This window comes from Helicoverpa zea, chromosome 22 (assembly GCF_022581195.2).
Source record: "Helicoverpa zea isolate HzStark_Cry1AcR chromosome 22, ilHelZeax1.1, whole genome shotgun sequence".
Taxonomy (NCBI): domain Eukaryota; kingdom Metazoa; phylum Arthropoda; class Insecta; order Lepidoptera; family Noctuidae; genus Helicoverpa; species Helicoverpa zea.
Genome location: NC_061473.1, coordinates 7,195,711 through 7,217,726, shown reverse-complemented (window position 1 = coordinate 7,217,726; position 22,016 = coordinate 7,195,711). Strand labels below are relative to the sequence as shown.

The 22,016-nt window shown below is 39.1% G+C and overlaps 3 protein-coding genes and 2 pseudogenes across 3 annotated transcripts; 3 read left to right on the top strand and 2 right to left on the bottom strand.

Annotated features, from left to right (window-relative positions):
* The first annotated feature begins 1,945 nt into the window (after nt 1-1,945).
* Nucleotides 1,946-3,769, top strand: LOC124641246 (annotated as a pseudogene).
* LOC124641276 lies at nt 3,765-11,842 on the bottom strand. Its single transcript, XM_047179324.1, has 4 exons — nt 11,692-11,842; nt 5,936-6,154; nt 5,512-5,767; nt 3,765-5,166 (listed from the first exon to the last, which is right to left on the bottom strand). The coding sequence occupies exons 2-4, from the start codon at nt 6,125-6,127 to the stop codon at nt 4,985-4,987; spliced, it is 630 nt and encodes a 209-aa protein (XP_047035280.1). The 5' UTR covers nt 6,128-6,154; nt 11,692-11,842; the 3' UTR covers nt 3,765-4,984.
* Nucleotides 11,843-13,825: 1,983 nt separating this feature from the next.
* On the top strand, nt 13,826-16,074 carry LOC124641452. The gene is made up of 2 exons (XM_047179518.1): nt 13,826-14,569; nt 15,692-16,074. Exons 1-2 carry the CDS (start codon nt 14,437-14,439, stop codon nt 16,072-16,074), a joined length of 516 nt encoding a protein of 171 aa, XP_047035474.1. The 5' UTR covers nt 13,826-14,436.
* Nucleotides 14,562-15,742, bottom strand: LOC124641265. Its single transcript, XM_047179308.1, has 2 exons — nt 15,607-15,742; nt 14,562-15,538 (listed from the first exon to the last, which is right to left on the bottom strand). Exons 1-2 carry the CDS (start codon nt 15,639-15,641, stop codon nt 14,632-14,634), a joined length of 942 nt encoding a protein of 313 aa, XP_047035264.1. The 5' UTR covers nt 15,642-15,742; the 3' UTR covers nt 14,562-14,631.
* Nucleotides 16,075-18,824: 2,750 nt separating the features above from the next.
* Nucleotides 18,825-20,691, top strand: LOC124641283 (annotated as a pseudogene).
* The last annotated feature ends 1,325 nt before the right edge of the window (nt 20,692-22,016 follow it).

Here is a 22,016-nt window from a genome sequence, read left to right as displayed (position 1 = left end):
TCAATTAATGGATGATGTAGTTTGTAAACGTTTATTATGATAATACATGTTGTTGCAAACTAGTGCTTGGTGTTTTCTGTTGTTCGTGCTCGCCTCCGCTCACTCCACTACTCTGCGTATCCCCATCAGGTCATGTGCTCAGCGCGTGGGGAATGTGACAACGTGTTCGCGTGTCACCTTGAGCGTGAGGCTGAGGCCGTCTTTACAACACCAGCTAGCACTAATATCATATTAATAGATTTTGTTTTGCGCCCGGCCCATCGCCCACCAAGCACAACATGTCAAATCCAAGTGGAGCTTCTGTTCCGGCCAGGCCGGGTCACGTGGTCCCATCAGGTATGATGGAGCGACTTGATGGCCCTGCTAATTTCCACACATGGAAGTTCACAATGGAGCACATATTGATTCTGGAAGGACTATGGGATGCAGTAACTGGCAAGGACACGGATCCAGGTAATCAACAGCGTGCTTTGGCTCGTATCTATCTTGCATTGAAGCCGTGCTTGTACCAGTATGTTAGAAACACAAAAACTGCGAAGGAAGCTTGGAACAAATTGAAAGATACTTTTGAGGACAAGGGCCTATTTAGGCGTGTGCTGCTCCTAAGGAAACTGCACAGAATACAACTTGCAGATTTTGAGACAATGACTTCATACATCGAAGAGGTAACCACACTTGTACAGCAACTCTCAGACATTGGAAAAAGCATAGAAGATGCCGAGGTTGCCGAAATTCTTTTGAGTGGTTTATCGTCTGAATATGATACTGTGGTCTCGAGTATATCTGCAGTGAATGCAAGCAGCGTCCTGTCCAGTGAATTTGTGAAGGCCTGACTTCTTCAAGAATATTCCAGACGAGTGTCGCCTGTATGTGGGCCAACCAATGGAACAGCTTATGTGTCCTAAAAATAAGAAGACCTCAAATGTTGTGTGTGCTTGTTGTGGGAAGAAAGGACATGTGAAGAATCGATGCTTTAAATTGAAACGTGAAAAGAAAGTTACAGCAAGTGTGGACAAATCAAATATGGTTTCAGCATTTTTATCTGTACCTAGTACAAAGGACTTTTACTTAGACAGTGGTACTAGTAATCATATGGTCAATAATGGCAGTTGTTTTGAGGAAACAAAACCTTGTAAAACCTCCATTAGGGTTGCCAATAATGAAACAATAACTAGCAAAGTAGTTGGATCAATAAAACTATCAATGTGTAATCAGGTGAGTCCACTAACTTTGTCTGATGCTTTATTTTTCCTAAGTTATCTAGTAATTTGATTTCAGTTTCAAAACTAGTACATAAAGGATACTCTGTTCTATTTAATAAGAAAGGATGAAACATTTACAAACAATGTGAAACCACTGGCACTCCGAATGCATGTGTTGCGTGTGTGGATGGTTTATATAAGTTATGTGTGAATGTAGGTGTGAAGTCCGATTGATCTCGCAGAAGGAGCACTCTTTGTTCCTGGATAGCCAGGAAACACCAAGAGCCGCAGTTGCAGCTGATCTACCGGCAGAGTTATGGCACAGACGTCTGGGGCATTTATGTACTAAAGGTATGAAACAGTTACGGGAAAGTGCATGTGGTGTCAATTTTCAGGATGATGAAGAAAGCATGAAAAATTGTGTTGCATGCCTTGAGGGGAAGATGTCCGCATCTTTTCCTACTGGACAAGCACACCGAGCATCTGAACCGCTGCAGTTGGTGCACTACGATGTCTGTGGACCTATGCCGGAGCCAAGCTGGGGAGGGGCGAGATATATCGTCACCTTCACTGATGACTACACCCGAAAAACATATGGATTCCTCATGAAGGAAAAATCAGAGGTAATCAACCATTTTATTACTTTCAAATCACATGTGGAGAATCAGTTAGGGTTGCGTGTTAAAATATTAAGAACTGATAATGGTGGTGAATATTTCAATACTAAATGGGCAAGACGACAGTAAGACGGAATCATTAAAATATTGTGTTTATCTGATAAAATATTGTGTATGTATGGTGGAAAATGTCTCCATTTTAAGATTTAAGACGAGATTATTATTTTATTTGAGAAAATAAAATTACAAAATACTGCCATCCGCCATGTTTTTTAAAACGCCAATCACAGAGTGTTACGTCAGCCCTTAGTAAATACTGTCACTGTCACCGAATTTATTTCGAGTTTCGACTATCTCTTGAGTTTTATCAGTGTTTAAATTGACTAAAAGTAGTATCATAAGATCTATATCGGTCTTTTGCTTACTTACTTAAATTTGCTTTACTAATTAAGCCATGGAACAAGGATTTACTAAGGCAAACAGTTCTAATTTGCCTCGAGGGGATTTGTTAATGTTGGGAGAGTTCCTGGCGTCAAACAAAGATTTCTGTTCAGCAGAATTCAGAAACGTGAAAACTGCAGCGTAAGTACTATTATTACTGTATGAATTTTTTATAAATTTAGAAGATATTTTGTAAAATATCACTTGATATATTAAGTATTGAGGTTATGTTTTCGTTATGAGAATATGTTTTGTGTATGTAATCTACGATTAAGTATGTAACTCTATATTTACACACCTATTTTTTTGTTATAGGTCTTCCAGGCCGTCGTACGGTGATGATGCCATAAGTTATGTCCAGTTAAAACGCGATGGCAATCTGTGCGTGGTGAAGTCAAAAATCTGTCCAGAACACAAGGTCCATGGAAAGTTATATGGAGTAACATTAGTAGTTGACGAAGTCAATGAGACAGTTGTTTCGGTGGATTGCCACGACTGTGTTGCATCACAAGGAGGCTGCAAACATGCCGTGGCTTTTCTTATGTGGGTGCATCGCAGGAGTGAAGAACCATCTGTTACATCAGTTGAATGCTACTGGATGAAATCCAAGCTATCAAAAGTTGGGACTACCATAAAATACATGACAGCAAAAGATTTATCTGATGCTAAGCCTAGCTTGCCATCAAATAGTGTAGTATTAGACAAGTTTATCGAGGAAGGGAGGAAAAGGCAACTTCACAATTGTGAATTGATCAAACTTCAGGAAGATTATGTGCCTGATAAAGTGATTACATTCTCCATGCACAAACTAATATTAAAATATAAGGAAAAATCCTGTGACATATCCTTGGAAAAGCTTGTATTAACCGATGCAGATGTTAAACTTATTGAAGAAAAAACAAGACAACAAAATAAAAGTAGTGTTTGGTATGAACTAAGGTATGGTAGGATTACTGCTTCACGAGCATATGAATTCACCAGATGTAATACCAATGATGGAACCTTGATTGCTCAGATAATGGGTGGAAGAATCCCAGACAAACATGCAATGAAACGTGGCAGAATGTTGGAGGATGAAGTCAGGGAAACAGTTTCATCTAAACTCAGAAAAACAATAAATAAATGTGGCCTGTTCATCAGCAAAAAATATCCCATGACAGCTGGATCACCAGATGGGTCTGTGACGAGAGTATAATAGAAATTAAATGTCCGATAAGTACTAAGACTCTCAAAAATTATGTTAATAATGGGAAACCAACCAAAAAATATTATGCACAGGTGCAGTTGCAAATGTATTTGTCTGGTCGTCAACAAGGCTACTTCTGTGTTGCAGATTGCAATTATAACATAAATAAAAATGTAAATATAATTTGTGTGCAATATGATGACAAATATGTTTCAGAATTTGTTTTAGCCTTAGTCCATTCATGGAAGCATAATGTGTACCCACTATTGTACCAAAGTGTTGTTTAGTTAGTCATAATATGTAAATAAAACAAACAAAGTTAATTAGTGCTTTTATTTTTTCCTATTTAATTATGATCATACAAAAAGAGGTTAAATAATCATAGGTTCTAATTTGGGAGGTGATGGGTCCTGCACTGACGTCCCGCTAGGGGTGTAATCACTCTTAATGGTTATAATCATAGGTTACTTAACTAAAGAATCGTGCAAATTTATTAACCCACAGGCAATAGTTATAATGTCATCCAGAACTTTAACAAGACTGTAATTTACACATGCATGTGGTTTCAATATGCGAAATTCTCTTAAGCGACGAATCACTCTCTCCACATGTATTCTTAAACTGGCAATTTGTTTAGTTTCCCTCACCTCAGTTTTTGAGAGTTTAGCCCCTGTTAGAACACTAGGAGGTCGCATTAATTTTACACCATGTTTCAATAAATATGTTTCAACATGCTTAAACCCTCTATCAGCCATTACACACATGCCTGGTTCCAAACATTAAAAAAAATCACATGTTTCCACTAGACATGTGTCTGTTACTCTTCCTCCATACCCAGGTGATATGTAATTCACCAGACCATTTGGGGTGCATGACACAAGATATTTGATAGTGTTTGCTTTTTTATATTCCGACCAGGAGAGAGATTGATTTAAAGCTTTTGACGGCTTTTGTATTTCTATCTCTAAACAGTCGATGATACAACTTACTTGATTATATTTATGCCTTAATGCCATTGGTAAATTATTTTTTATTTTAAATTTATCTAATTTTACCAAGAAAGTACGCATTACACTAGCCAACAAAGGAATATTTTTTAAAAATATCTTACTAGCATAACCTGGTGTTAGGGAAAAATCATCTGCAAGCTCTTTGAATGAGTTATTTAGCCTAATCTTTTTCAAACACATGAGTAAATGAACTGGAGTAATGTTTGTATTTTTTTCAATTAAATCTATTAAATAATAACAGTCTTTAGGTACACCAATATAAAGACGGGGATTTCTGTTAATTTTAAGTATTGTGCATTGCAGCATTTGAGTTGACTCTTTTTGTTTATCATCTTGTTTCAACTCACTGCAATCTGAACATGATTTTGTTTGAACAGATATAGTTGGTGATGATTCTCCATGAGTAATGGAGGGTGTGTACGAAATATCACTATCAGAGCGGTTTTCAGAGACAAACATTTTTCTTGAACATTTATTTATGTTTGATGTGCTTGCAGTTGGTTTGATTAGAAAACTGATCTTGTTATCTTAAATGGCGATGTAGAGACAGATTGGCGATCCGGTTGGCGATGGCGATGTCATCTGGTTTACAAAATTAACTTGAGTTTGAACGGCTTTGCTCCTGAATTTGTGTGTGATGTAAACTTGGATGGATTTATTTGCAGACTTATTTTTCTCTTGTGTAATACTTTCTGCATTTCCATGCACAGCTGAAAAGCAAACACATAAATTAATATTTATTGTAACTTATAATTATAACCCCATAATTAAAACTCAAAGAAATTATTTGATTTTAAAGGTGTTCCATAATGAGATACACATATATAATGAGATATTATTACACACATTTAGTACCTCACACATAAAGTATTAGTACCCATATTGTTTATTATAATTAAAAATTAGGTACTACTATTAACATGCGATACAATTTACATAAACAGAATATAAACTTTAATGATTTACATTTTATACAGGTTTTTTACTTCTAGTTCTTTTAGTTGTTGTTATGCTTATACATTACAAAGAACCATACATTCAAAATTGATTGGTACCTGAACTTGATGATGTCTCTCCAAACTCTATAGCTTTATTTACAATACTTTTATCTTCCAGATCTTTTATAGAATCTTGAATTAATTCCTGTCTTTGCTTTTTTACAGTATATGGTCGTTCGGTCATATCAGATGCTCGTTTTCTCCTATCTGCTTGGCATTCAAATTTAGTGGGTATACACCCTGGTTTCATTCGAATTTTCGACACAGAACCCATTATGTGATATTCCATATAATTATCCATATCATGTGGCAACTGGAAAATGAATAAAGTAATCAATAATCAATCGTGAATATAAAGTCGATAAACAAGCTCTATACATTTCGAGGTTAGATTTAATACCGAATACCTTGTAATTAATGTTTAGTTTGTAAAACAATGTCGCAGAATATTATGAATATAAGGAATAACGTTAAAACTTACGTCAAAATGATCTACGCAGAAATAAATAGATGTATCAAGACGAACAGCTTTAGGATCTCGCCGTGCAAGAGTTAGCCACTTATATCGCATCGTTTTATCGTTTGGCACGTAAATAAACACTTTGTTAGGGGTTTTTATTGACGTATTAGTGCACTGCGGGACCGCACACCACTTATATCCTTTAGAATTCATATTAAAATAATATTTAATATGTTTTATTTGTTACTCTATTCTATTCTATTTTTGGATATGGCAATCCGTGTCGATGTCAATTCGACGATTCTGCCAATGACAAGTGGGATGACAAGCAAGTAGTGCTTTTAATGAAAAAATAAATAAAAATAATAATTATATATTGATTTAAGACGGAGCTGTGGCCGATCTTGTGTAACTTAATGTGTTAGTAGGACGGCACTGAAACAAACAGAAATACATTTACATATATAAAAATAACAAGAAAATGTTAGTAACACATAACATACATATACCACAACCATACAAACTGAGGCCTAAATATAGGCCACAGTTTATAATTTAATATTGTTTTGATGTATAAACATCAACAGCATCTGGAGCAGTTCTGGACAGGAGTGGGATAAGAGGGAACGGAAATTAGTAGGGAGAGGAATTTTAAGTTTTTGGAGACGACCATATAAATCAAAGGATGAGTTGTTAGGACAGTCAAAAAATATATGGTCCAGGGTACCCTCATCCAGTCCACACTCGCAGAGGGATGAATCCTGCACCCGAATTTTGCGCAGAAAGACCGGTGTACAACAGTGACCTAACCGTATTCTGCACAGGACTGAAATTACCCTTTTAGGGTATTTTTTAAATTTTGAAAACCACGGTTTTGGTTTTACAACCGGTTGAATGGCGAAATAAGAGCTACCCTTCTTTTTGCTGGAGATGTTCCAGCATTCCTGCCACGAGGTCTCAAGACTCAATTTAGGGAGGTTTAGCAGGTCATGCCCTTGAAGGGAGAAGTGTACAAGGTCAGCAGACTCAGATGAACACGCATCTTTGGCCAATGCATCGGCACATTCATTGCCCGCTATACCGCAATGGCTAGGAATCCAGACTAAGTGAACTTCTTTCTCTTGCCTAGTGCAGGAGAAAAGGGACTTTTTAATATCCAGGACAATAGGAAAATGGAGTTTAGTTCTAAAGGGATTCTGGGATAGGGCTTGGAGACAGCTAAGGGAGTCAGTAAAGATAACTCCATAGCTAATCTCATGGGACTCTATAAAACGACAAGCTTCCAATAGTGCCACACACTCGCCTGTAAATACAGAAGACTCCTTCGGACATTTGAATTTCAAAATTATTTTAGAGTTCTGATAGTAAACCGCGGCTCCAGTACAGCCACCATTTGATTTGGAAGCATCCGTGAAGAACTTTTGAAACCCAATCCATCGTTCACCCAAAACCGCATTAAAGGCCGAATTTGCCGATGGGGAGTTTTTGGATATGCCAATGATATAGAATATTTTAGGGGTGAAGCAAAGTACTTCATAGGGGTAATTAAATAGAGGAAGTCTGGGATATGGAGCAATGGGGGATTCTAAATTTTGAAAAAACCGGTATGCTTTTAGGAATAGGGGGATTTCTTTGTGTTCCCAATATTTGGAGCTGTGACAAAGAGTGTCAAGCTCTCTGAGTTTTGGGATGAGGGGGTGGGACGACTTGGGAATAACCCTGGATAGGAAACGGGAAGCAAGGTACTGACGTCTCAGGGCTAGAGGAGGTTCCGCGCATTCGACCTGCAAGGCGTTAATAGGCGACGACTTCATGCAACCTGAGATGATTCGAAGGCATTGAGATTGAATCCTATCTAAACCGGCCAAGGCACCTTTGTTGCTTGGAATCACCAAGTGTGACCCATAGTCCAGGATACTGCGGACTAAGGCATTGTAGACCAGTTTCATAGTGAAGGGATGGGCCCCCCACCAGACACCAGCGAGAGCTTTTAAGATGGAGATTGCTCTTTCGCATCTTTGGATCAAATAGTTAAAGTGGTGAATCCCGGATAATTTTGAATCTAAGAAAACGCCTAAAAATTTTGTTTTATTATTTATGGGAATATCTTGTCCTTGAATGTTAACTGAGACCTGAGGGATCAGTAGTTTTCGGGAAAAAATCACTACCGAGCTTTTTGGGGCGGATAACGTGAGACCATGGTTCAAAAGCCATGTGTGCAGAGAGTCCAGGGAGAGACAGAGAGATGAGGCAGCGTCCGCAATAGATGAATTTACTACATACAACACTAGGTCGTCCGCGTATTGTAGAAGGTGGCAGTCACAATTAAGGCAGGAGCCAATGTCTGCTGTATACAGGTTGTATAGTAGTGGGCTCAGAACTGAGCCTTGGGGAAGGCCCTTCCACGTCTGTCTCACCTCAAATACCTCCCCCTGCACTCTGAGCATCAAAGAGCGAGACATGAGGAGTGCGCATATACATTGTACCATCTTACCCGGAATCCTCAGCTGTTGCAATTTTTGCCTGAGAACTGGAAGAAGGACGCTGTCGTATGCGGAAGAGATGTCAAGGAAAGTGGCTACAGCAGATTCATTTTTGGAAAAGGCTGTACGGATATCAGTAACCAAAATTGCCACACTGTCCATGGTGCTAAGCCCCTTTCTAAAGCCAAACTGATGGCTCGGCAGTAAATCCCTAGACTCCACCAACCACTCAAGTCTATTTTTAATTAAATGTTCCAATATCTTGGCCAACACTGAGGACAAAGCAATTGGTCTAAGGCCATTCGGATCATCAGCAGTCTTGCCGGGCTTCAAAAGGGGAATTACTATCTGAGCTTTCCACTGTTCGGGAACCCAACCAAATTGATAACAATAATTTAATATTCCTAAAAAATACTTTTTTGCTTCAAAACCAAAATGAACTGCAAATGAGTACGGTATGCCGTCTATGCCTGGGGCGGAATCCCTAACATGACGTAACACCGCATCAAGTTCCTCCAACGAAAATGGTTCATTCATAGGATCGTCCAAAATATTTACAGACGGGAGCAGAAGTTCTGAGGAAGAAGGAACATAGGCTGGAGCAATTTTGTCGAAAAAGGATTCAGCAGTTTGTCTCGAGATAGGGGAAGGGATAGATGGGGAGCAGCCTCGCCTGAAACGATTAATGCTCTTCCAAACTGCTGAAATAGGAGTGGAAGGGGATAGAGAAGTGCAAAACTTAACCCAACCGCGACGTTTCTTCTTGCGAAGAAGCCGTCGAGATTGAGCTAACACTCGTCTGTACCGTATAAGATTGACGCTATTCATCGCATCATTGTACTGTTTTTCGGCCTCTTTTCTTTCTTTAATAACCGATGTGCATTCTTGATCCCACCACGGGGGTGACGGGATTTTATTTCTGGCACAGTTGCGCAACGGAAAGGTAGAGTCTGCGCTTGAGGTAATGGCCGAGATAAAGCCATCGTAGCAGCTCTTAGCATGGCAGTGACCAGAAGAATCTTGGAAACTTGAATTTAAATTTGGAAGCGTACTAATTTTCCCCTCCAGTAAAGATGCAAACTTCGACCAATCAGGTTTGGACAAGTTGTACTTCAATAGTGGAGGAGAAGTTTTCTCTAAATAAGTTTTATTAATTAAAGTTACAACAATGGGGAAATGGTCGCTACCATGCGTCAGAGTAGTACATTCCCAATGAATTGATGCCGCCAACTCAACTGAACAGAATGTGAGGTCTACACAACTCTTTTGCTGTCCTGGAAGGGATCTACGAGTAGGGCTACCATCATTTAAGATGCAAAGGTCTAAATCATCCAAGATTTCTACTAAACCTTCCCCAAACGAATCACAACGATTGGAGCCCCATCTAAAGTGGTGACAGTTGAAGTCACCCATGACGAGCACAGGTCCTACTATGCTATTCAAAATGTCCCTAATGGTGGTTAAAAACCTACGCTGAGGATGGGAAATATACACCGATAAAACAGTGATACCCTCAATTCTACACGCAACTATATTCATATCACCATCCAGAACCGGAAGGGACAAGGTGGAGAGGGGGACACGATTATTAACAAGGAGAGCCGACCCTCCATAGCCATCAGATCTGTCACATCTGAGAATATTAAATAGTGGTATATTAAAACTGAGACTCGGGGTGAGCCAAGTCTCAGCTACAGAGCAAGCCAGAGGCTTGAATTTGTTGAGGAGGAATATGAGGTCGTGCTTTTTATGCCACACGCTCCTCACATTCCATTGAAGGAATACTTGGCGAGGCGCCATTTCTAATATTTGATAAAAGGTTAGTTAATTGGTAGGCAACGTTGGACGGTAATTGGGTATTATTGGTGGATAGGATTGTAGATAGAAGTTTAATAAGTATATCTATTATTGAGGAAACATTACTATCAATGAATGGGTTATTCAGAGCGCAGCCATCAGGCTGTGAAGGTGCAGGGGAGTTAATAATCTGCTGATGGGCAGCTTTATCATAAGAGGGAGATAGAGGGGCATGGGTCCTTGGCTTAAGGAAAACAGTTTTGCGGTATGACTGAGTGGGGGCGGGAACTGCTTTTGCAGCATTCGCATAATTGCGAGAAGCAAGTGGGACAGATTTGCTAGCTTCAGCATATGAAAGGGACTTCTCAGCCATAACCGTCTTAATGGCCTTCTGTCTACCCAACTCCGGGCATGACTTGCTATTTGCAAAATGATTCCCTGAGCAGAGCACACAGAATGCCTCCGCCTCAGAAGTGCTGCAACCATCACCAGGGTGATCATGGCCGCACTTACTGCAGCGAGGCTTGGACCGACACACTAGTTCCACATGACCAAACCTGCAGCACTTACGGCACTGGATGGTGGGATAAACATATTGCTGAACTGGAAGGGAAGTGTAACAGCAAAAAACTCTTTGAGGCAATACTTGGCCATCAAAGGTAAGTACACATGTCTCTGTTGCCTTGAATTCAGTTACTCCATCTATAACTACTTTCCTGCTTATGCGACGAACTTTCAGGATTTCACCACAACCTGAAGGGACCTGTAAGTATTTTTGGGCTTCCTCTTCATTTAAATCTGTGGGAACACCAGTCACAACTCCCATCCTAGTTATATTAAAAGTGGGGATTGAGGCAACATAGCAGTTCTTATGTAAAATGCTGTTGATAATAAATGAGTTTGCATCCTGAGGGGATTTAAACTCTACAGACACACGGTTCCTACCAACTTTTTTAACACCATCACGGACAACGTTAGTAATATTATGTTTTTGTAGGAATATTCCGAAAGTAACAGGGTGTAGAGAGGTACCGGCGTTAGGCTGGGGCTCCAATCGAGAGACATGAACGATAAAAGGTGCCTTATCAGTAGCTGAGTACCTGCTGCGGCCAACTAGGTTCCTTTGTTGTTTGGATGGCGGGGTTGACACGCTAATGTTAGCATCATCTCCGGAGCGTTTCCTGGTATACGAGGTTGATGGGGTCTGGGAGTCCGCGATGCTGCAAGCAACATCAGCGAGTTGGGATAGCGGATAGTTGGGGGAAAGAGGAGCATATGCAGAGATGTCGGGAGGATCAGGATCGGGAGGTTTATTTTGATCCATTATGCTTATAAACAACTAGTAAGTTACCGAAATAACAGTACACCACTGGAGACAAACACAAGGACAACACACAAACACAAAACTAAGTCACAAAAGTTCACCAAAACACTTAAAACGGCTGAAAATTCTAGGCACACGTGCTAACCAAAGACACTCTGTGGCGAGAATCCCATTTGTTACTCGACTCTAATGTTTACAAGTTTGCTAAGGATTGACGTCACAGCAAATGTCAACGTCGGTGACTGCGTTTTGGCGCGAATAAATTAACATTTCATTAAAATTTAATTTTTTTCAATTATTATTTAATAAATTACAGAAATATTATATTTTTTAGAAATAGTAGATAGTTAAGAATATTTTAAAACACATTTTCAAAAATTGTCGTCTTGCCCATTCTTGCAGTATTTGAAAAAGGAAGGCATTGTTCACCAAAGTACAGTTCCTTACTGCCCACAACAAAATGGCGTCAGTGAGCGCCTGAATCGCACTCTGATGGATAAGGTTAGATGTATGCTGGCAGAGTCTAAACTTGACAACCGCTACTGGGGAGAGGCAGTAATGACTGCCATTTATCTCAAAAATAGATCACCCTCGGTAGCCTTAGGGGGTTGTTTGCCTGAGGAACTGTGGTCTGGTTCACCTGTGAACCTGTCACATCTCAAGGTTTTTGGCTGTGTGGCATATTACCTAATTCCATCTCAGAGGCGTGTGAAATTGGATTCCAAGGCACGAATGGCTATATTTGTTGGTTATAGCGAGACATGCAAGGGGTATAGGTTGTCGGAGCCATCTAGTCCAAGAAAAATAATATTGTCTCGTAGTGTGGCATTCATAGAAAATTAATTTTATGTACTTGAACCAGATAAAGAGCTGTGATAAATTTAATATTATTTATTATGACAATCTAAATAAAAATAACAATTTATTAAATAATAATGATTCTGATAATGTTATTATTGAAAATTCGAATCCAAATGTTTCTCAATCTTCAGATGCGGTGAATGAGGGAGGAACTCCTGTGACTGCTTTGGACTTCCATGAAGAATCTGATGCTGATGAACGGTACGAAAGTACGACGTCATCAGACCGGTTTCCAGATGGAGGGGAAGCATTGTCAAACGTAGAGCCGCTATCGAACATGGAGCCTGTGTAGATAAGTCGATAAAAATTAGTTACAGATTTTAATTTAATGAGATTTTTGTGTCTGCATTCGCTTTACTAATTTCAGAATTCTTCTCTATTCTTTTGTAGGTAAGCAAATGTAAAGAAAGACAAACATAGGCTTACGTAGTTTCCAAATGCGCGAGTGAAGCGAGCGCAATTTTTTTTTCAGACTCAAATAAATATTACGTAAAATGTAGCCAAAACGTACTTAACTTTTTGTTTGTTGACAAATGCAAGAAATCGTCCATGCGAAAACCCCTGCTCACATAGAGAAGTCGGTAAAAATAAAGTTAGATAACGTATAGCAACGACGCGAAGCAAAGCTTCGCGGACCACTTGGAATGTCTCCAGGGACCACCAGTGGTCCGCGGACCACCGGTTAAGAACCACTGTCTTAGAAGGATTGCATACCAATGCTAATGATGCCCTTCTCACCAGAGTCTTTAAAGTTTAACTTTTAAGTTTATCTTAGTAAAGGTGCGAAGACATGGAGGCGCCGCAATCATCCAATCAACCACCACCCGCGGATTTGTCCGCCCAGAAGAAGAAGAAACCCTTTCTCCGCAAGAAGCCAGAACTCCAGTCGAGGGAGCTACCTAAGCCAAAGTTTCTATCAACGACACCAACACCGCTTACGAATGATCCACTATGGCAACAGGCCTTCGTCAACGAGGGAGAGCGTGGGCTATCGAGCGTCGAGGGTATCAGAATCTTCAATGCTGATGCAGCAGGTTATGTCGCGCTAGTTTAGCGTGAGTACGCTGCTATAGGGGATTGCGACAAGTATGTCGTAAAGGAGGTCCCGCAAAGCGCATTCGCTTACTTCCACCATGTACTTTGGTGGTATCGCATCGCTTTGATGGCGAAGCGACGAGGCGAAGCGTCTCACGACCAGGACCGACTCATCCACTTCGTGGAGGGCTATGACATACAGTTAGGGGCAGGAGCAGCCACCTACCTGGTAGGGATGGGAGACTTTAAGGATGTCACCGGTGTAGAACATTACCTCGCCGCCACAGAGCCAGGACCAGACGGCCATTTTGGCTTAATCGATGACCGAACACATAGGGAATACGAGACGAAGATCGCGCCCGCAGTCTCGGTCAATCGCGTTTTGTCAGACATCGTGGTCACAGAAGATCGACATAAAGATTTTAGGATGCCACCAGGCGTTCTACCCAATCCACCAGCGCAGCCAGCGCCAGCGGCGCGGCCAGCGCAGCCGGGAGGAGCTCAACCCCACGCTCAAGCTCAAGCGCCAGTGGCGCGAGGGCGCGGCAGAGGGCGCGGACGAAGAGGAGCGCGCACGAGACGACTTGCCGCAGAAGAGCAAGCTGAACAACCTGTAGACGCCATTGGAGGCGTTCAGGATTCAGATGACGACGACGACGGGGAAGATCCAAAAGAGATAAATGGGAAAGATAAAGCTTAAGGCTGCGTTTCCACCAGAGATGTGCGATGGAAGTGTGTCGTGCGAGGATGTCTAGCTGTGCTGTGAAAATGTGTGGGTGTTTCCACCAAAGCTGTGCGATGATAATGTGCCTACGAGGATGTGTAGCGGAGCTGTGAAAATGCGCATTAATGTGTGGCGCGAGGATGCGTTGCGAAGCTGTGAAATGTGTCGACGGGGGTGCGGTGTAGTGGGAGCGGAGTAACGCGAACGCCTGCCTGCCGCTCACCGCGCTGCGCTCACGTCTCACTTTGCTGTCGTAAGCGCTTGTAGTCGTACGCATGTCGTACGGTTGCGTGGCATAATGGACGAAAAATTAATTGATGCCGTTCAAAAGTTTCCGTGTTTGTGGAACACTTCTTTGTCATTTTACAAATGTAATGAAACTAAGGACGCTGCGTGGGAGGAAATAGTCAAAGAAATACAATATAAAGATGGTAAGTAATAATCATGTATTAAAATCAGGTATATTAAAATACAAGTTACAATATTTGGGTATTTATTGTGTGCGATGAATTCGTGACGAAATACGAGTATCTTGCCATGACACTTTTCCTTGATTATTGAAATAAGAGCAGTATTTCTCTCTTACATCATAACTATCACTTGACACGACGACGGAAATGCTAGGAACCGATACAAGAGTACTTGTATTTGTGTTATCAATGCAATCCAAATAATTACTTTGTCTTTCAATTAAAAAATTATGCATTACACATGTGGCTTTTACGATTTTGTCAACCGTTTCCACTCTGCATTCAAAGTCTTTACGATACACATACCACTTTCGTGCCAATACACCGAATGTAGCTTCTACAATGCGACGTGCCCTCGAAAGTCTATAGTTAAATATACGTTTCTGTTGGTCTAACTGGTCCCGCGGATATGGGCGCATGAAATTTTCCATCAAAGGAAAAGCCTCATCTCCAATGAATACAAATGGTACTGGTTCACCTCCTTCATATAATGGTTCAGGTTCTGGAAGATTCAATCTTTTTTCTTTCAAATATTTTCCAAAAACACTATCATCAAATATTCCAGCATCACTAAATCTTCCCATGGATCCCACATCAACCATTATAATCTTTCTCCTAGCGTCAGCTAAGCACATAAGCACTATAGAAAATCTTTGTTTGTAATTAAAAAAAGAGGACCCAGTGTTTGCAGGACACATTATATAAACATGTTTACCGTCTAGAGCCCCCAAACAATTTTTAAACTGCCATAGCTCTTGAAAATCCTTTGCTATTCGCTTCCAGTCGTCTTTGGTAGGTTTTGGAATAACAAGAGGTTGTAAAACAAGCCAAAGAGCATTACAAACTTCTGCCACAATTCTCGACACACTTGCTACTCCAATCCTAAAATTTTCTGCCAATCGTGTGAACGACGAGCCCGTGGATAAATACCTGCAAAAAAAGGAATGTTTATAATAATAGTAAGAAAAATAATTAACAAATAAAAAAGTACTCTTTACCTGTTACTGATTTTTTGCGATCTGTAAGACAACATGCTTGGTATAAAAATGTTATATTCCTAATCATAATTTTCTATTATTTCAGTGAAAAGCGCTAAGTATCGTTGGAAACAACTACGGGATAGCCATCGGGACGCGCTAAAGAGGCAGAAATCTAAAAAAAGCGGACAGGCTACAACCAAAACACGTGAATGGAAATACCAAAAATTGATGGAATTTCTTTTACCGTACATGGCCAACAGAGATAGAGAGTCAAGTTATAAAGAGGATATTTCGTCACCAAATAATGAAAATGACTCTTCGCAAAGCACTCAATATTCATTAAACCAAGATGACTCTTCGCAGAGCACTGAACATACACCAAATCAAGCTGACAATCCCAACAATCTTTACGAAATAGCCTCAACTTCAGGCATTTCAACAGATTCGGTCACCCCGTCATCATCAAAGAAGAAAAAAGGCGATTAATTATCAATTTTAATACAAAAACATATGAAAAATCAAGAAGATTTTCGAAAAGAAAGGCAAGAATTAAGAGAACTTTTAAAACCAACGGACTGCGATGATACTGATCATTTTTTTCTTTCAATGGCGAAAACTATTTTACTTACTTTAAACATACCGCCAATTTTTCCTTGGTGCTGATGCATTCTCTGTAGTGAGTGTCTTCTTTCTTGATAATGTTCTCAATCAAATTGTGTAACTCATAAAAGTTACTTCTAGATACTCGATAAGAATTTTCGAATATTTCATCATCAGCCGTATGAAAAAAGGTAAAGAATTCTCCATGTAATCGATGATATTTAATATGGTTACGTATCCAAAACCTGTGTGTTCTTGTATTGCTCAAAATTATAGAACTAATAAACTCCGTATCTTCTGCTTCCATTTCTTCATCACAAATTGTTAAATATAAAAGTATTTTCTTTTTCCAATTATCCATATTATTATCTATTTTGCGCACTTCTACTTCCAACAAACTCCGTCTATGGACTGGCTGGTACAGTATGCGCAAACCTCGCAACACATCTTTCTCAACACACATTCCTCGCACACTTCCCTCGTACACATCCCTCGCACACATCCCGCGCTTGTTTTGTATGCGCAAAAATCTAGCTCCGCTGAGCCGTTTCCACCAGAGCTGTGCTGACCGAGGCAAGGTAAATGAAGCGATCCTATTGGTTCTTTACAAACACATCCCTCGCTATGCATCCTCGCACATCTCTGGTGGAAACGCAGCCTAATTCACCACATGTGTGAGTGATCAAGCTTATGAACATCTTGCAGAAGACACAGATAGGGCTGCCAATAACCCTAATGTTATCACAATATGTGTTGATCTTCAACAAGTTCTTTTTTGTCCAACATTAACACATTCAAGTGTGTTTTATCAAAGGCAGTTGTCGTGTTATAACCTTGGCATAAACAATGTTGGCCAACGGTATTCAGTAATGAACTTGTGGAATGAGACGATTGCAAAAAGAGGATCTGCAGAGATTGCTTCATGTATTTTGAAACATATCCTGGATAATTTTAAGCCGCTTTTAGACGCCAAGAGCGGAAACTTATTGTTAGGTCAGGCCGTTCTGTTGGTCAAAATAACAACTGGCGTATATTGACATTGTATGCATATTTAGTGAAACAACAATATTTTACAGAGGTGGATCAAAAGTTTCTATGTTCTGGGCACTCATTCTTACTCTGCGATAAGGATTTTGCTTTAATAGAACGTAGAAAGAAAGTTAGACATGATGTATTTTTGCCAACAGACTGGAAATATGTCATAGGAGAGGCAAGGCTCAGTAAACCATTTCTTATTAATGAGCTAGAATAAAAAGATTTCAAAGATTTATCCCATCTAGAGACAAACTTACAAAAAAACACCCTTAAAATAACCCAAGTAAGTGGCATGGCTTAAGCTGACTAAGGTTGATCCAATGGGTGTATATGTGCGAGAAAGTCATAACAGTTTAAGGTCGTGGATTCGTCATGACATATTTAAAAAACAAAGGGCAATGAATAATTTGCAGGTTCCCCCTGAGTCTATATAAAAGAATCTTGCCTATAACAAAAGAGAAAAAAGAAAGATTTGCTTGATGACACAATATCTTCGCACATCTTGTGCTGAGTTTTATATTAATTTACCTACTAATTAATAGATGTTTTATTACTACTTTTAGTTTTAGCAGAGCTCATTATAAACCTTCTTTTGATGTCAGAGCTTACTTGAACAATGCTGTATGTCATGTGTTGATGTGTCATACAGCTTGTTCTACTGAGTAAGATTTAAAATGTTGTTTAAAATTATTACTGTTAAGTTTCTAGAAGTTTTATTACTCATATTGTATGTTCAAGTTCCTAATAATTATAATATGTAATTATTTTGCAACAATAATTTTCCAAATGACAAATTGCTACATACAGCGTTGTTCGAACACACGCCTCATTACTGTAACATTTCCCCTGACCGTGTCAGATGCCTCCTGTGTACAGAAAGCCATCAAGCTACTGACCCGTCCTGTCCTGAATTTGACAGGTAAAAGCGCATTTAAAAATCATGTCTGAGCAAAGTGTATCATATATGGAAGCCTTTGCGCAGGAACCTTCAATAAGACGGGCCTACTCTGACGTTCCAAAAACCCTGTTTGAGCAAACTCCACCTCAGCCAGTACAGAACCCATCCATCTCCATACTCAACTCCTAGTTCCACCCCTCAAAAGATGTCTTACCGTAAAATAGTTCAAATTCCCCGCGGTAAGATGACTTCCGAGTTTGGGAGTCAAACGAGTTTGGGGGTTCAAATTCCCTGAATTCCGGAGGGTCATGATCGTCATGTTCATCACGAACTAATTCGAGAACCGACATCATCTCTACCCAATGGTTGTGGACTAAATAGAACTCATACATTGCCAAATGAAAACTTATCAGAACTACTGGTAATGGTCATTACAAATATCATTGCTAAATTCAGCGATGTGTTACCATACGACGTTGCTCCTTTACTTGTAAGACTCGCTGAAATTGTTTCTAAGAAAAGTGTGATAAGCTCTGAAATAAATAGATTTATCTTAACATATCATGGTAAGTTTCTATGTACATTAGTAGCCGCACATAGCATGTATTTGAAGAAATTAAGTTGTGTTTGTTTCATTTTAGGAGTCTTCAGGAACAAGAGTGTAACGCAAACGTGTGGCTAATTTCACAGCCGACGGAAAAGCTTTATTAGCCCAATTAGTTTAAAGAGACCAATCGAGGAATCTAAAATAACAGATTGCATGTCAGTCGCCAAGAAACAGGCAGATAAGAGACACAGAAGTTCAATTGTGATGCCCATTTACACTAGGTAGGAGGCCACTATTATTAATAAGTAATCAATTGTGAATGATTTATGGTAATTTTTGTTGACTTTATATTTTAGCTTGAAACTATAACTTTAAAAAGGGCTTGGGATAACATGAAAGCTCTTACAGGAAAAGCACGAGCTACAGAACGAGGTAATTTATTAAGGTGGACCATGTGTACCTCCTCTATCGCCACAACATGGGCCATAATTAGCATGGTTGAAGAGATTAGTATTAATATCCTCGAACTCGTACCGAAAATATATTTCTTGAAGAATTAAATGAAATTAGCGAATACCTCCCCCCCCCCCCAATAGAAACCCACGAACAAAATAGCACAGGAGCTCTAAAATGTATCATATAATACAATATTGTTTTAACTTGTCTGTTTAGTTTATACTAAAAATATATTTAAATTATGTTTTATGAGAACGCAGGAGGAAGAAGATAACAGTGAAAACAAAAATATATCATCAATCCAAACCACAGATCAAGGGCGTAGACCTGTAGACTATATTCGTCGGGAAGCTGTCGTATTCTTAAGAAATGCAAATATTAAAAATGCAGGTATTTTGTAATTTCAATATCAAAGTTTATACTTTAAATTATATTTTAATTTAAAGCGATGTTAATTTATATGTTTACTTTTTGCTTTGCAGTCAGAAGTTGAACAGATAAAAAAAGGGCGGCATTGTTGGAGGAAGAGAGGAGCAACTGTTTATTAGAAAAAGCTAAAATAGAATTAGAAGAACTGAAAAAATCTATTGCCAAATAAACTATGTACTACTTATTTGGCCACTTTTACTATGATTAGCCCCTTGTTCTAAAGGATTAAAAAAGGATTAAAGGATTAAAAAAGAATTACTCTTAATCTAGAGATTTTTACTTCATTCATCAGGACAACATGATCCCACAAACATGATGATATTCCCAGTTCATTGGAACCAAATCATCAATCAGTAAAGAAATATTATGCAGTGTCGCATAAGCACATAATATCAGCCACAACTGTATCCATCTTAATACCCATGCCAAGTTGGAGACAAGGAAACCTTTTTCAAATGCCAAAGCATCTTTATACAGTATTCCTGATTTTTATTTGGCTTCTGTTGTAGTTTTCTTGTGCAGTTGAATTTGGTGATTAAAATGGTGAAAGTAGCACATTGCTGACTGCGTACCCGCTGTCCCCTAAAATTATCCCTTTTAACACACCAGTATTCAGTCTTCGCTTAATTGAACTGCTGTTATAAATAAAACTATCATGGGTACTGCCAGGCCACCGGGCTACTGTAAGGTCCCCTCTACATTATTATACTAATCTTTGTCATCCTAGACACTTTATATGCCACTTCTTTATTTTAATAAACTCAGTATATACTCTGCAGTCCGTGGTTTCATTTACTGTCTCTTCCTACCGTACAAGGCGACCACACCGTGCCAATTATGGACAAAGAATGCAAAACAATTTAGTGAATCTAATACAAAGTGCGACCAATATGAATACTGTAATTTTAAATGTGATTGACGTGAGGCATATTCGTGCTAAATATTCGGGAAACTTTCATCTCAGTCTCACGAAGAGCTAATTTTGACCCAGAATGCAGCTGGAGGCTCTAACCAAGCGACTGTGGAAGAAATACGTTTCAATTTGAGTACTGCAAATATTATACTTACAATCATCGCCCTAGTGATCGGGTTAGGGCTACTGTTATTCCTTTACCGGGCTTATGGAAAATGCCATAGACGCTGGATGCAGCAGGAAATAAATCGAAATAATCTTCGACTCGAAATCAAGCTTATACGTAATACAAGACGTATAGCATACTAGCTTCCGCCAGCGGCTTCGCCCGCGTGGTGTGTTGATAAAAAGTAGCCTATGTGTTAATCCAGGGTATCACCTATCTACATACCAAATTTCAATCAAATCTGTCCAGCCGTTTTCGCGTGATTGAATAACAAACATACATCCATACATTTTCACAAACTTTCACATTTATAATATAAGTAGGATATAGCAATTCGTTGTCGAACCGTTGAAGCGACAATTATGTAATTATGTGCCTATTAAACATTAATAGAAAATGCATATTATGAAGACGTACCAACTACAGTTAGCAATAAAAAATAAAATTGTATTATGTGATAAAATTGTACAAAACTACTTTTCACTGATGACTTCACGAATTTTGAGGACCAACACAACTCACGATAGAAGTCTTTCTGAATTTTATAACTAACAATTTATTATAGCTATCGTTTCTACTAGATACTATTAGAATGAGTTGCAAAATTATACATAAGATGATTTGCCCGTGAATGATCAATCAAATGGTCTCTTGCAACAACTATTATTCTATCTGCGATATATGAACGATATTTATGAGAATGTGAGTAGTAAAATGCGCGAGCAGTTTTTCTTTACGTAGACGCCATCTGCACATTCCCCTCTCTCCGCCACGGGAACCTAAACCAAACCGACTTAGTTGCGAAACTCACAGAGTTGGTCGAACTTATCGTTCGTTATTCGTCTTTAGGTATTTATTGCGTAGTTAATTAGTTTATAAAAAGGACCATTCTTTTACATTTTCTCAGTGTATTTAGGTATATATAAATATACTGCGAATGTTGTTTCTTTTTGCCGTTAATTACCTGTTGCTTTTATATTTTCAGTGATTAAGGTTAGGTACCTTACCGAAAAAGCCAAAAATGACATACAAAATAGTGGAGACAATAGAGAGGTAGAAAAAGTCTGGTTATTGTACCTTCTTTCTGGGAAGACAAAGGAAAATTGTGGTGGCCGCCTAAAACGACTCTGTTTAAATTAATGAAAGATGACCAATCCAAACCCAGTGTGGCGCATGCCGATTTTATTTTTATCCACACTTCATATTATATTTCGACGGGTCCCAAGAACAAAAACTTATGTAAATATAAGTCGATTTTTAGTTTTTTGATCAAATGTATTAAGTATCATAGTAGCTATATGGTAGTGTAATTATTTTTTAAATAGTGTTTTTACTTTATGAAATAACGAATCGAACATTGCCTTATCTGAGAAATAGTTCTACG

Coding starts and splice junctions, on each gene's coding strand:
- LOC124641265 (XM_047179308.1), bottom strand. CDS start 15,641: ATGTTGTCTTACAGATCGCAAAAAATCAGTAACAG. Junction 15,539..15,606: donor TCGCAAAAAATCAGTAACAG/GTAAAGAGTACT, acceptor CTTTTTTTGCAG/GTATTTATCCACGGGCTCGT.
- LOC124641276 (XM_047179324.1), bottom strand. CDS start 6,127: ATGAATTCTAAAGGATATAAGTGGTGTGCGGTCCCGCAGTGCACTAAT. Junction 5,768..5,935: donor TCTGCGTAGATCATTTTGAC/GTAAGTTTTAAC, acceptor TTCATTTTCCAG/TTGCCACATGATATGGATAA. Junction 5,167..5,511: donor AGAGACATCATCAAGTTCAG/GTACCAATCAAT, acceptor TTTGCTTTTCAG/CTGTGCATGGAAATGCAGAA.
- LOC124641452 (XM_047179518.1), top strand. CDS start 14,437: ATGGACGAAAAATTAATTGATGCCGTTCAAAAGTTTCCGTGTTTGTGG. Junction 14,570..15,691: donor AGAAATACAATATAAAGATG/GTAAGTAATAAT, acceptor CTATTATTTCAG/TGAAAAGCGCTAAGTATCGT.